Below are 14,374 nucleotides of genomic sequence, written 5' to 3' on the forward strand. Positions count from 1 at the left end.
AAAGAGAGAGAACAATTGAAAAATGTGCAAAATACAGTCGGTGCCACTTTATCGGGACACCTCAGCAGAAGTAGAAATATCGCTCAGAACTACATTTCCCATCATCCTCCTGCTCACATATGTAACTGAGATAGATTTACCAGTGAGCAGGGGGATGATGGGAAATGTAGTTCTGAGAAGTCCATGCAGGTACACGTGAAGCCATCTTGAGGCAGGGAATGCAATTTAAAGGTTTAATAAAGTGGTCAAAATGTAAAAAAAATAAAAATAAATTAAAATTAAAAAATACACACACCATACGTAAACAGTTGTAGCAACACATGGGAACATGTAACACAATAAAATAAAAAGGTCCTTATGTACCCTTTAAATCAATTAATTGAGGGATTATTTTACCTGGCGGATCTTTAATTGTCACAGACGATGCTTTAGGAATTTCTTTATAATCCACACATTTTACTGATTATATCGACTTTCAATTAGTTCTGTTGAAGGGCAAAAAAGAAGGTTTTAAAAATATGATTTGCCAAAGATATCCCGTTTAAGGATAGTTGTTGTTTTTTGTTTGGGTGCTTATAAAAGAAGCTGCATGAGCGCAACGAGAGCCGTAGTTGTATGTATGGTACAGCTGGATTTTGTTTTACTATATTTTTGTAAATAAGTTTAGAATTATTTTTATTTTCACTTTTTTTTCTTCTTTATATTAATAAACTTTCTCATTTCTGACAAGATCTTCCTGAACACTTCGATCTGCCCACAGAGAAACAAGAGCCTGCACTTCCTCAGCGTCCCAAGGCTGTACTTTCCTCATCACACTCGCTGCTTGACAAGTTGTTTGTTGTTTGTCTTTGTGGAGTGTACTGACTGATGGAATGTAATGATGAAAATCCTTAACCCCGCCGCTGGCCCGGCTCAGCTCCAAGCCAGATTCAGATGTCTTGTGAAGCTGGAGTTTCACAGTTTGATTCTCGCTCGGCTCGACAAATAGCCAGTGGAGAACCACCCGTACCCGTACCGTACCGAGCCTTCAAGGTCAGATGTGCCAGTGAAGAAGAGGTACATGATGCACCTTTAGCAGTACCTCAACAGGATGGACTTGCTGATGGGCAGTGTGGGATGACATTGTAAACAATGACTTTTGACATTGACGTTTCACATGAAAGATATGTCATTCTCCTACATCTTCATATACACAGCACACACACGTTAAATAAATAAACATTTGTGTTGGACATTATGTAAATAAATGGAAAACAAAGCTGTTCTTTGTTTATAAACAAATATAAACAAATAAATATGTGAAGCGTGTATTATAATTCTCTATCTGGACATATAGTGTGTGTTTACTATTGAAATTCAAACAAGATATCTATGTTATGATTATTTAAATGTTACACCTTCACAGTAGGATCAAAATGATTCTAATATTTTGAATAAAAGTAATCCTGATCTCCTCTTTAAATTCAGAAAAACCCAATTACAACATTTAATTGCAATTAAAAGTGAGATGGGATTACCAAAGCGATATCCGGATGACAGTAATCCCGATCGCATGTTGACGTTTTGAAAAACCCAATTTCACAATAGAATCCCGGTCAAATGCGGAAATCGATTATCGAAGTTTTGAAAAACCGTCCGTGTACTGTGAACGCTTACCCATTTCAAGTGGTAGCGTTTTTTTATACCTTGTATGAGCTACACAATTTTGTTTAGAGATTCCAGTTAATTAGAAAGCCGACTTTGTTGCTGTACAGGTTGAGCGGTATGTTTCAAATCATATGGGGGACACAGTGGCATATGTGGAATAGTTACTGATTCACTTCACTAGGAGTCAATGAACAAGTCAGCTCTTTGTTTATATTCCTGGTTTGTAGAAATGATTTCAAAACTATCACGTGGGCTACTTATGTTTGACATATAGGCCTACATTTTTATCAGTATACGAAACAAGAAGCATATGGAAAACGAGTTTGTTGCTTCACAATGACCCTCACAACAAAGTATGCAGATGGCATTCATAAGCACCGGCTTTACCTGTTTAGTTTGAACGACTGTATTAAAAAGAGTGCACCCAAACTGGAACTACAACATTGTTTTGTACACAGTTGAGCGTTTCACTGCTTTAATTTAAAGATGTGAACAGGAGATAGGTTGAAGTTGGGCTGTAGTCGTGATCACGGCCCTTTAGGTATTACACCTAAAGAAAAATAGCATCCATTGTTTGGGACACAATGAACTTTATATTGGGCAGTGATCGAGTAGCTTCACAACACACACACAAAGTGAAGCAAGGAGTCAGAACCTTATATTAAAACCACAAGTTAAATCACATTTTAAAACAAATACCAAATGAATATTCCCCAAAAAAGAAGCAATACGTTCTTCAATAATGTTATTGTATTAACCACAAAAAAATGCAAACAATTAACACTGGGTAAAAGGATTTGAAGTCGGTTTTCAAAGAAATAGCACAAAAAGGATTCTAAGTAGGCTTTGTAGATAGCAAATAGACAATAACACTTGTTTAGTGATTGGAAAGCGTTTTTATCTCTTGCCCCCCCCCCCCCCCGACGATTGTATTTTAGCCCATTTTCTCCCCAATTTGTAAGCTGGCTCACTGCTGCAACCCCCGCACTGATTCGGGATAGATGAAGACGAATACACTGTACCCACTTTACACTGAAGCATCTTCTGAAGCATGTGCCGTCAGCCGTCTGCTTCTTTTCACTCTGCAGCCCCGCCATGCAGCTACCTCAGAGCTACAGCATCGGAGGACCACACAGCTCTGGGCAGCTTGCAGGGGCCCAGCGAGTCTACAGGGGTCGCTGGTGCGCGGTGAGCCAAGGACACCCTGGCCAACCTAAGCCCCCCCCCCCCCCGCCCCCAGGCGCCGCTCGGCCAATTGTGTGCCACCCCCTGGAAACTCCCATCCACAGCTGGCAGTGGAATAGCCTGGACTTCAACCTGCAACCTCCAGGCTATAGGGCGCATCCTGCACTCCACGTGGAGTGCCTTTACTGGATGCACCACTCGGGAGCCCCTCTAAACTACTCTTTAACATGTTTCTGTATTAACTGCTCAGCAAAATGATAAATCCTAGTTCAGCTTTACTTTGACCAGTTACTTTTATTAACCATATACATTCAATATTAATAATCACATTCATGTTGTATTTGCCTTAAAGGACATACAGCTAAAAAGATCAGTCCAGTAAATGTTAACGAATATGCATTACCATTACTTTGTGGTCCTGTAAGAAGATGCACATGTAATGGTAAATATTGTTTTGGTATTCTTGAATGAATAAAACTGTGCCGAGTGTACCCTGTCATGATCCTGCGGACTCCAGGCAATGGCATTCCTGACTCTGTTTTGTAGTGCTGTTCAATTGCTGTTGCAGTTGTTTCACTGACAAAAAACAAATGGATGATTGGAATGTTCGTCTGGAAGTACTTGAACATATTCATTGGGGTGAGAATTTGGTCATGATTTAGGGATGCCGTTGTCATCAAAGGAACACAGTGATTACATTGTTTCAACCCCATTTCTCAGAGTCTGGTGAAAGTCTTTGAATTCAGCCAGGGCTTATTCTCCAAAGCTGAGAGAGTTAGCTTGAGTGTCAAAGCTGGTGCTCGGGAACAGAAGAATAAAGTTCATGACCTTAAAGTAGGATCATACATATATATGACACTATATTCTGGTTTGGACTGATTGAGAAGTCAGAAGAATTTGCTGATTACCTCATCAGATTCAAGCACCCAAGTGGAATATACCCAGTATCACTGGCCAGAGCGTTATGCATACTGGATTCCTTCTAATAATTTGTTCTATGAAATTCAGATTCCCAACATGACCGCTTCCTCTACCAGGAAATACAATATCAAGCAGACGTGCAGAAAACAGTCAGGTTACTCAATGTGCATAAACATTCAGAGATTATTATTATTATTACCCAGGGCAACTTACAGTTATATACAGAGATGGGCACACTTTATAATTCTGCCAAAGTAATAAAGCAAACTGTCTCTGAAAATGTGTTATCCTTTACTTAATATTGTAGCGTTCATGGGGGAAGGCAGCAGCAGGGCTGGTAGGTGACGTAATCACACACTAAGACATAAGCTCCTTGCAAAGGAGCCGGCTCTTTTGTACAGCGGTATCGGCGCTATGCTTTAGTGCGAGAGGTCCCGGGTTCGCGCCCGCCCTCCATCTGTATGTGGATTGCTTCGCCCTGTGAACATCTCTATATATCCAGCAGTTTTACTGCTATCATTATTATTCGTAGTAATTGTACAGTTGTAGTCGTAGTATATATATTTTTTTCGTGGTACCAGTAATAGTCGTAGTCTGATTTGAAGCCCGGTACATCTGTCAGAAGACAGCTGGACAATAGTAGAATAGTTGAACTGATATTTTCAACAAAATTATTTTATTGTTTCCATTTATATATACAACTTACTGCAATCTCAATTGTGTTTCTTTACAAATTATTTCTTTGACCCTTTTTGTTTATTAACTTTTTAAAGTATTTTAGGGTGCAACATAATTATTATTATTATTATTATTATTATTATTATTATTATTATTACATTGTTGATGTTAAGCATAATCACCATCTTCATTATTATTATTATTATTATTATTATTATTATTATTAAAATCTGTGTTATTATGCACAGGTTGGCACTTACCTGTATTATTATTTACTTTTATTTAGTTTTTCCTTCTAAAACAGTCTGGTAAACTTGACAGAAAATGCTTTATAAATATGGCTCATTATCTTCAAAACTACATAGAATAGAATACAAACATATTGCTGATTTTGTTTTACAACATATAGAATAGTAGGACCTTGATAATATTTTTGTTTGTTTGGTGAATCTCCACAAAACTTTGCTTTATGCGTTTGTAAAGACCTTCTTCTTTTCATGGATTTGTGCCACAGAACAATTTAGTGAACAAAACGTTATAAAAACAAACAAACCGAAAGAAAAGCCATAGCTTAAAATTAGGTCACATGTTCAAGTTGTGTGAATGCAGGACCTTTTTTCTGTCATTTTTAAAAGCCAGCAAAAGTGCACATTTTTCATTTAAATGCTGGATATGTAGACTGCTCCGGTTTATTTTTACTCATTAATAAACCTATTTTTATGCAACTTGCATAATCGGAAAGAAAATGTCTCAGTGCTGCTAAATGCACCACCTGCAAACCACCCAGGCCTTATCTTTCGTCTGGCTGTCTTTAATCATTTAATTTGCAATCATATAATTAATGGATACTGCTGCACCTCATAAATTAACTTTTCGTCGTCCATGATTAACTTGTTTTGAGGCGTGACATGTTTTGAGGCATGTTTGACTTGTGTCAAGGGTGTTGCTTCTGATTGGTTAGTTTCATTCTAGTTGTGCGACACAAAATTTTCCCAAAGTGATGTCGCTCGCTGCTGGTGTGGATACTCCCATTTGACTGCAGTGACTTCTAAATGATTTGAGGGTTGAGCAGCTTTGTGTGTCTGTTTGTTCGCTTAAAGTGATTGAAACAAACATAATAACTGCACAACTCTTACAGGTTGTGTACTTCACTCTTTCAAGTCCAATTGTGGCTTCTTTCCTGTCATTAACCAACCATCTGCTTCCCTTATTGACTGACATGCTTTCAGCCAGGAACATTTTCCCAAAACAGTGCCGAAGTGAAATGACCCAGGAAGTACAAACAGATAACCCGAGATTAAGGAATAGAAACTATGCGCTGCTTTTAAAACCAAAGCAGCAACAGATAACAGGTTTTAAAATTAAAATGTGTGTGCTGTAACATGTGTTTCTTTCAAAACTGTACAACAGTTAACTGTGTGCAAAACTGGTAAGAAATGATTTTGTTAGCTACAAATACTTTCAAGTCATCCATTCTGAGTATGTATGGATTTTTATTAGAGTAGACTGGACTACAGCACTCTTTGACAACGGTTATTTTAAATGGCACTAGCAGGATACAAGCAACCAGTGGGAAAGTCAACAGTTTACCAGACTGTGGCACCTGAGGTGATAAAGTGTGTGTCTCTCATTTGTAGCAATTCTCTCCGAGTCCATCCTCCAGCAGCTCAATGCCAGTCCTTGTTAGAGGCATGATCATGAGAATAATGTGCATCAAAAACAAAGCTCTGCCATCCTGGCCATACGCAACACACAGTACCTATAAAAGCCGTTTCTTATAGATCAGCAGGATGTGAATGCAGCTGACACGTGCACACACAAACAAACAGCAAAGTGGAAATAATATTATATTTTAGCCATTAGCTCCACATACTCACTCGAGATGATTTACGGCTAGTTTACAGATTAACGCTAATCTTGGACTACCTAATGTAACGCTAGGTGAAGTAGTCCAGCGTTAGTTCAATCAGGGTCTGTGAAACCAGCCCGTTGGAGTGGATTTGATGAACCTGTAAAAATAGGGGCTTAATGAAATACAGGTAGATTCCCCAGCTTGGACAGTTATTCAAATGCATTTGGTGAACATCTGTTTATGACTGTATGAAAAAAGAGACCATGAAAGGGTAAATGTCTGAAATAAAATTGCACATTCAACAAAAGAGTGTTTCTCATCTAAGCACATCTGGTGAGTTGCCAGATTTCTTTTTTTACTGGAATAGGGTATGAATTACACACTTGTTTTCAATCTATTTTGAAAGCATATTTATACATTAGAAAGCCATGTTTGTCCCAGCACTATAAAGCCCAGAGGTGTCTTCATCAACTCAATCCATTGGTTTGTTCTACATTTGCCATTCACTTTTGTATTGCTATTCAAAATGATCAGAAAGTGAAAGGAAACCAGGCAAAATAAACAGAATGCAACATCACGACATGTAGTTCACAATGAAGCTGTTAAAAACACTAAAAAGCTTATTTGGCAAACAGTGATACTGAACTCAAAAAGCACACAAAACAGTAGCAGCAGCAGCACACTCTGTCAACATTTAAATTAAATGACTGTACGTTTAGCACGCATTATATATTTGAATATCAGTAACAAAGATGATATGGTCCATTATATCACCTGTTACATTGTTAAGATCAGTAATACAGTTATAGTATCACACAAAGTTAAAAAGTTCCCATTACATATATAGTTTTAATGTCGTCTGAAGTGGATCCTCAACCTAATTTGAGTGTTTCAGAGTACAATTTTCCATCAGTGCAGAACAGTATCAAAGAATGCCATCTTTCCTTTGGCAGCACTGAGAAGGTGGAACGTTCCAGTCATATATATAAGACAGTCGAAGCTTGACTTCCTCTTTACACAGTTTCCCTTCTCTGATCAGTGTCTGGTGCTTCTCCAGCATATCCTCAATGCTCTGTTTGTGGGTCACAATGTATTTATTATTGCAGCCCCTGGATTTGAATTCTGTGTCAAATCTGGGGTCATGAATGCGCTTCACATCCACTGGTCCCAACCACGCCCCCAAAGAGACATCTTCACTCTGCCAAAACTTAAGGTAGTCCCTGTTGATCCTGACATAGTGTGCCAGATCAGCGGATAAGACATAGCCACCTCCAAACGCATATGGTAGGTAGTAGTCACAGAGTACCCAGGTGCTTTCTTTCCACTTCCCTGCAGATTTAACCCTTCCCCTACCATAGAAGAACCCCCAGTACAGTTTCTTGGGTTCCTTAGCCTGCAGCTCTTCTTTGATTACATCAAGTCGAGCAAACGTGTCGTCATCAGCCTTTAAGACAAACTTGCAGTCCACATGCTGGTCCAGCCAGGAATACATGTGAACGAGCTTGCTGGTGAGATTGTCATAGGAGTCCTTCAGATCTGGCAGAAGCAGCAGGTCATGGTGCCTGGCGTTCTCCAGGCTCAGGTTCTGGATGTCCTCAGGAAGAAGGCCACTGGTCCCAACCACAAACCTACACAGAATGTCAGGGTCATGCTTGGCGAGCCAGGTGCTGCGAATGATGCTCCGTCTCTCTGTGTATTTGGGTCCGGTGGTGATGAGAACGACGAGGAAAGCGGACAGCTCCTTGGTCTGTCGCTGTTGGGGTTCATCTCTCTTTTCTGCGTGATGAGGGAAGCCCGATTCCGAGTGTTTCAGTGTTTCCGACGTGCATTTAGCCAAATACAAGAGGACCAAGGCAAACAAAGAGAGGCTGCCGAGCCCAAGGGCAGTTTTGTGGCGGCTCAGAAGACGCACAAAATTCATTCTGTTAAGTTGTGACCTTTAATGGAAACTAAAAGAGAAAAAGAAAAAACAAACATGCCATTGGCAAATAAGTGAATTAGAAAACTATACTGTAAATAGAAAACCACTGAAGAGCACCAAAGAGAAGACCTGTCAACAGTGAAACCGACAGCAAGACGGAATAAGAAATCATGGTTATGTGCATAAAAATTGACAATTTTACATATCATTTGAAAGGCATTTTCTAGAGTAGAGACTGAAGCATGTGTAATGGGGGTGAAAGCTGGGCGTGACCTACCGATTTCACACCCTGCCAGCTATTTAATTACTATGGAAAAGAGCTGGCCTTGTAACGGCAGTGCATCTCACACACACACTGCCTGCTACACATGCATGGCTATTTTAAAAGATGTATTTCTTCTCACGCACAGTGCAGTAGCTTAAGGGTCTGAGTTATAAAAATAGTTTAATGGAATTGCGCAGACACTCACTTCACATTTGGTTTCATAGGTATTGCTGGTAACATTTTGTTTTGACAATGCTGTTTGATACATGAACCACATCCCATTAAGAAAAGGGTCCTGGGGTCTCTCTGCACCTGCACAGTGATTTATGTGTAACATCGCAAAGATGGTAAAAAGGTAAAAATGCCCATTTTGATGATTTTTGATTTATTTTTATTCTCCATATGGCGGATAACCTAGAACAACAACAATTTTAAGCTTGTTTCACGGGCTTTACAACAAAAACATAATTCATTCGCTTATCTTTTACATTAGGAATCAAGATCCATTTAAAATGGAATTAGTATTCTATGAATAACTTTCCAACAAATCTATTGCGAGTCCAGCATCATCAGCCTCACAGCTGGGTAAACATGTATTATTGTTATTTACATGTCTAAATACAACAATACTATAACTGTAATCTTGGCATACAAACATACTACAATACTATAACAGTATACTATGTGCATACAATCACTGTAGGCTATTATTTACCGAGAAAGACTTCTGCTTGAAACGTCCGTCATGTCATGTATTAAGTCTCTTTTAGTATTTCTAAATTCAGCTCCAATAAGAGTTTTATAGTTATGGAGGAAGGCTGAACACAAAACGCATTTTAGATTTGCTGAATTCTATCAGTATTTATTTTAAACTTCGTATAGAATTTTGAAGCCGGTAATATGTATATAGATGTGACGCTGAATATGTACTGTGGTAGTACTGAAGCGGCGTGTTCCGGGCATAGCTCAGACAGGTTGATCTGTGGATCCTGCAACCAAACATGAAACACGAGCGACCAAAAATGTTCTCAATGTAATTCGTGCTTTATGATACATATCTGAATAATTATTAAAACAGTAATGTCATGTTTCTCCAATCAACTAACAATACTTTGTGAATATATTGTACACCAATTTCATATGCCAAAAAAGACGTCAGCTGATCAGTTTAGTGCATGAATAAAACTGTTAAAATGAAAAATAATAGATATTCCCTGTTATAAAGACAGACACAGTGTGGGGGGCCCATCTCTTAATCTGCCTTTTACTGTTTTATTAAATTCGTATTCAGATGTTCCATAATCTAAACAAGGCATTTTTAAATAATGTAGTCATTTTCAATGTTGTACTGATCTTCACTGGTCAATCAGGCGGCCCAGCTAGGAAATAAATCAGCGACTCGGTCAGTATAATTATATTTACCACCTACAAACATAATCACTATTATATTATGCGAAGACATTTCATTGATTCTGTATCAGTACGCGTATCACTCCTAACTGTACCGTATAACTCATTTTGATAACGCGTAAGAGAAAACGTAATTTTGAAACAGTACCTTTAATACATCATACAAATATGATCGCTGCTTTCAGTGATATCTTGATACACCCGATCTGCACAAACAGCAAACACCGTCTCGTCTGTAGCGTCTGGAATCAGACATCGCCGCACATTAATACAACACATAACGGAAGTGCTCGGTATAAACATCAAGCAAAATGAACCTGTAAGCGGTTGATATTCCTTAGTTTGATTAACCAAAAACGTACACAGTGCATTCTAATCTATGCATACTGACAGCTGCCAGCACCTTCTGTGGTCGCATTCAGCTTCTGTAATGAATTGAGAATCGGCACCAGAAATTTCAGCTGGCTGCATTTACAAAGAGAACTCTGTTAGAGATTAAAACGAACAGGCGCCCTCTATGGACTGGAAGAATACATTATTTATTGTTAGTTTTAAAAAAAAAAAAAAAAAAAAAAAAAAAAAAGGTCTCTATATGCGGGAAAATATAAAGTTAGACTATCTGTAAATAACAGGGGACCGATTTGATGAAGTTGAAGAAAGAAAAAAAAACAGCTGGGTGCTTGATGCAATAGATTTAAATATTTTAACCCAATTCCTGCTGTTTCACCGGTCTGTGAGGCCTCCTCAGAATCAAAGTACATTTGTTTGTAGACTTTCTACAGACATACATTTTGAGCACGCTTATCATTTTCTAAAATATACATCTTTTCTTTTGTATTTCTACTAAAATTAATATTCTGTGGTTGTTTTTTGTGTTGTCACCCCCCCCCCAAATTTGGAAAGAATGATAGTTAAAACAAACACAGGAAAAAGCCTTATAGTAATAATGTAGTGTATTTATTATTTTACCAAACAATGATGCCACGAGCATAAACAGTATGTGTCATGTCTTTAAGACATCAGTTTAATCAGTTTGAAGGTTGCTAATAATAAAGGCATTCTTAGATAATGTCTGCTGCTCTGTTTTTGTAGGTACAGTTTTGGTTGTGCATTATACAGTATATTAAATCTGAATGCAAGTTTTAAAACTATTTAGTAATGTTCTAAAATATATATGTAATGGATTGCAACTGCACTTCCGTTCACCTGAAACCCCACATTGTAACTGAATTTAAATCCGTTCACCTGAAACCCCACATTGTAACTGAATTTAAATCCGTTTACCTGAAACCCCACATTGTAACTGAATTTTAATCCGTTCACCTGAAACCCCACAATGTAACTGAATTTAAATCCGTTCACCTGAAACTCCACATTGTAATTGAATTTAAATGCGTAACGTTAGTGGATCACACACACTGCCCGCTACACATGCATGGCTATTTTAAGAGATGCCTTTCTCCTTATGCACAATGCAGTAGCTTAAGGGTCTGAGTTATGAAGATAGTTTAATCACATTTGGTTTCCAAGGTATTGCAGGTCACATTTTGGCTTGACGATGCTGTGGATGACACATGAACCACATCCCATTGAGAAAAGGGTTCTGGGGGTTCTCTCTGCACCTGCTCAAAGATTTCTGTGTCCCCTATATTGTGAAGAGCTGAATACATTAAAATATTGACATTGCTAGTGTGCACTTTAAACACACACACACAAAACATTAATGTGTTGTTGCTGCTTTGAAGTGGAAGGGTGCAATTAGTCAACTACTGGTTTCTGAGGCTGACTGCTACTTTTCTACTCTGACCAGGACCTCAGGCGTGCAGCAACATTATCTTCCAACTCCACCCAGCTGGCTGTGACCGAGTTCTCCTCTGAGCTCAAGTGGACTCCAAGATATTTAATACTGCTCATGCGCTATTGGAAATGCTGGATCACAACAGGAAGGAAGTCCACCTACCAGGGACCTACCAATAGCCCAGTTGATTCTGGTAGAACAGGCAAAGTAAACACTTGCCAGCTCTGTATCCTCTCCAGATGAGCCAGATCGTAGGCCACTAGGAGCACGTCATCAGCATAGGCTGAGAGGACTACCCTTGTGTTTGATCTGTCGAGCACCACCCCCATCAGTCTCCTTCACAGGAGACACAGGAAGGTCCTTTAGCAGACAGGTGCCTGGTTTTCTGCCCTGCCCTTCCTCTGGGAGGGTATTGCCCAGTTAGCAGCTTTCCCACTATCAGGTGGTGCAGAGGATCCGGCCACTTCAGGGGTTTCCTCTCCCTTCCCCCCCTTTGGATGTACTTGGAAAGGGGGCAGGTGTTTTCTTGTCCTGTACTGCTGGACTGGAGGGCTCCGTCTCATCTGAGGGGGAGGTGTCCGGTGGGGCAGGTGCTTTTTCCTCTGCATGAGCTTGGGGCACTTTGCAGCCTAGGAGGAAGGGTCAGAGGTCAGTCTATCTCCCCCAAGGCCTGTAGATGGGGCTTAAGCAGGTCATCCTATAAAAAAGTTTGCACATTGTGTAAACAAACAACCTTTAAACAAAAGGCCAACCCAATATTCCCAGAATCTGAATAGGCTCCTCCCAAAGACCATTTAATAATACTGTCAAAAGTAGATGACAGAAAGGCAGATTGACAGCAAAAATAGCATCGCTAGGTTCGCTGAGTGCAAACAGTTTAATTTCTGTACCACACACGCACACATTTCTGTACCACACACACACAAGCACACACAAAACTGGAATACTTAACAGAGTAATTTTATAAACACCAGTAAACTAGGTAAATATCAGACCCGTGAGCACAGAACAGGGTTAGAAAAGAAACAAAACGATTTATGCACAGGTAAGGGCCAAGAGTAAAATAAAACAATAATTTCGCAAAATGACTTTTGCCTTCCACCCACTTAACAGTAAGTAGACGCCATTAATATATTAATAGCGATACAAGCAATAAAAAAACAATGTAACAGTCCTGTAACCCATTCATGAAAAAATAGAAAAACTCTGTAGTAGTAATACACAAAAAATATCCAAACGGATTTATAATCCAAAAACCCAAAGCAAAAAAAAATATCCAAAGAAACAAAACAATGCGCGACATAAACAAGTAAGAATAGTAATAGCAATCAGTTCGGTCTCACTGGCTTGCGTGGCTCTAGGCGATCCAGTTGGCAAAAAAAGTGATAATAAAGTGTGCAGCAACAAAAAATCTGGCTTGTTCCAGATAAACGGCAAGATAAATATCAGTGTCAGCAAAGTTGCTTAGTAGAAGAAAATGTTTCAAACCTGTACTAACAAAGCAAAAGCTAACCAAAGGTATTGACCTTAATGCACTTCTACACGAAAACAAAATCTGCTTAACAAACCTTAACACTGTTCAAAAATCCCGCGGCAAACCTTTTGCAACAACCAAAACATAAGAAACTCCCAACAAGAAAAGGTGACGCAATATAGTGCATTCGTGCAGGGTTTAAAAAGGTCAAGGTCCTCCAACACGTTTAAAGGGGAAGCGTTTCCTAAAACCAGCACTTAACAGGGAAACAGCAAACATACTTTTAAACTGTAGTTTTCTTAGTCTTAGAACCGAATTTTAAATGCCTGGGCAGGCTAAAAGAGCTGCACTTCAATGGACCACTCAACTAATATCATTTTGTGTGATGGGTGTCACAACTGGACAGGATCACCCTGGTTCCCAGCCCCACGAGGGGTTCAACAGGGTGAACATCCCGCTATAGTCAGACCCTTTCAATGGTGGTTTGCGGAAGCCTCTGATTTTAGGAAGAAAACTGCCTTCCTTTACATCTTTTAGAGGCCGCCACGATGGAAGATGGTCCCATCACCTTGGCCATGGCCTTACAAAGGCTTTAATTGAGAGGGTGTCTTGAAGGAGGCACCTGACCCCGTGCCTCCTTGTGATGTTTTTGAAGGGGGCTCCATTACCTGCAGCTACCTGTGTCCACCTTTACGAGGGCTGTGGACGTTGTGACTCATGCAAAAATCACCAGTGCAGGGACACACAAAAGAAAATACCCCCCCCCCCCCCCCAAATAAAAGGCAAAACAAAAGGAGAAAATCAAAAGTAAAAGGAAAAAAACACACTATAAAAATAAAAATGCAGTGCAAAAGGGAAAGACCGCTGTAACTAAAGCACACAGCCTGTCCTGCTTGTGATCACATGGTGGGTAATGTGATGCGCAGGTATTGTGATCACCACTGGTAATGTGATGCGCAGGTATTGTGATCACCACTGGTAATGTGATGCGCAGGTATTGTGATCACGTGGTGGGTAATGTGATGCGCAGGTATTGTGATCACCACTGGTAATGTGATGCCCAGGTATTGTGATCACCACTGGTAATGTGATGCGCAGGTATTGTGATCACCACTGGTAATGTGATGAGCAGGTATTGTGATCACCACTGGTAATGTGATGCACAGGTATTGTGATCACCACTGGTAATGTGATGCGCAGGTATTGTGATCACGTGGTGGGTA

At 39.6% G+C, this 14,374-nt stretch overlaps 1 protein-coding gene across 4 annotated transcripts; it reads right to left on the reverse strand.

Annotated features, from left to right (window-relative positions):
• Positions 1–5,740: 5,740 nt before the first annotated feature.
• Positions 5,741–13,337, reverse strand: LOC117972756 (beta-1,3-galactosyltransferase 6-like). Of its 4 annotated transcripts, none has more exons than XM_059002298.1 (4): positions 13,246–13,337; positions 11,851–12,306; positions 10,028–10,121; positions 5,741–8,232 (listed from the first exon to the last, which is right to left on the reverse strand). In XM_059002298.1, exon 4 carries the CDS (start codon positions 8,202–8,204, stop codon positions 7,209–7,211), a length of 996 nt encoding a protein of 331 aa, XP_058858281.1. In that variant the 5' UTR covers positions 8,205–8,232; positions 10,028–10,121; positions 11,851–12,306; positions 13,246–13,337; the 3' UTR covers positions 5,741–7,208. The 4 variants fall into 4 exon arrangements, with proteins under 4 accessions (XP_058858281.1, XP_058858279.1, XP_058858280.1 ...); XM_059002296.1 differs by having other exon boundaries at positions 11,840–12,306; XM_059002297.1 differs by having other exon boundaries at positions 11,840–12,374; positions 13,246–13,333.
• Between the last annotated feature and the right edge of the window lie 1,037 nt (positions 13,338–14,374).

The sequence above is a fragment of the Acipenser ruthenus genome, chromosome 27 (assembly GCF_902713425.1).
Source record: "Acipenser ruthenus chromosome 27, fAciRut3.2 maternal haplotype, whole genome shotgun sequence".
Taxonomy (NCBI): Eukaryota; Metazoa; Chordata; class Actinopteri; order Acipenseriformes; family Acipenseridae; genus Acipenser; species Acipenser ruthenus.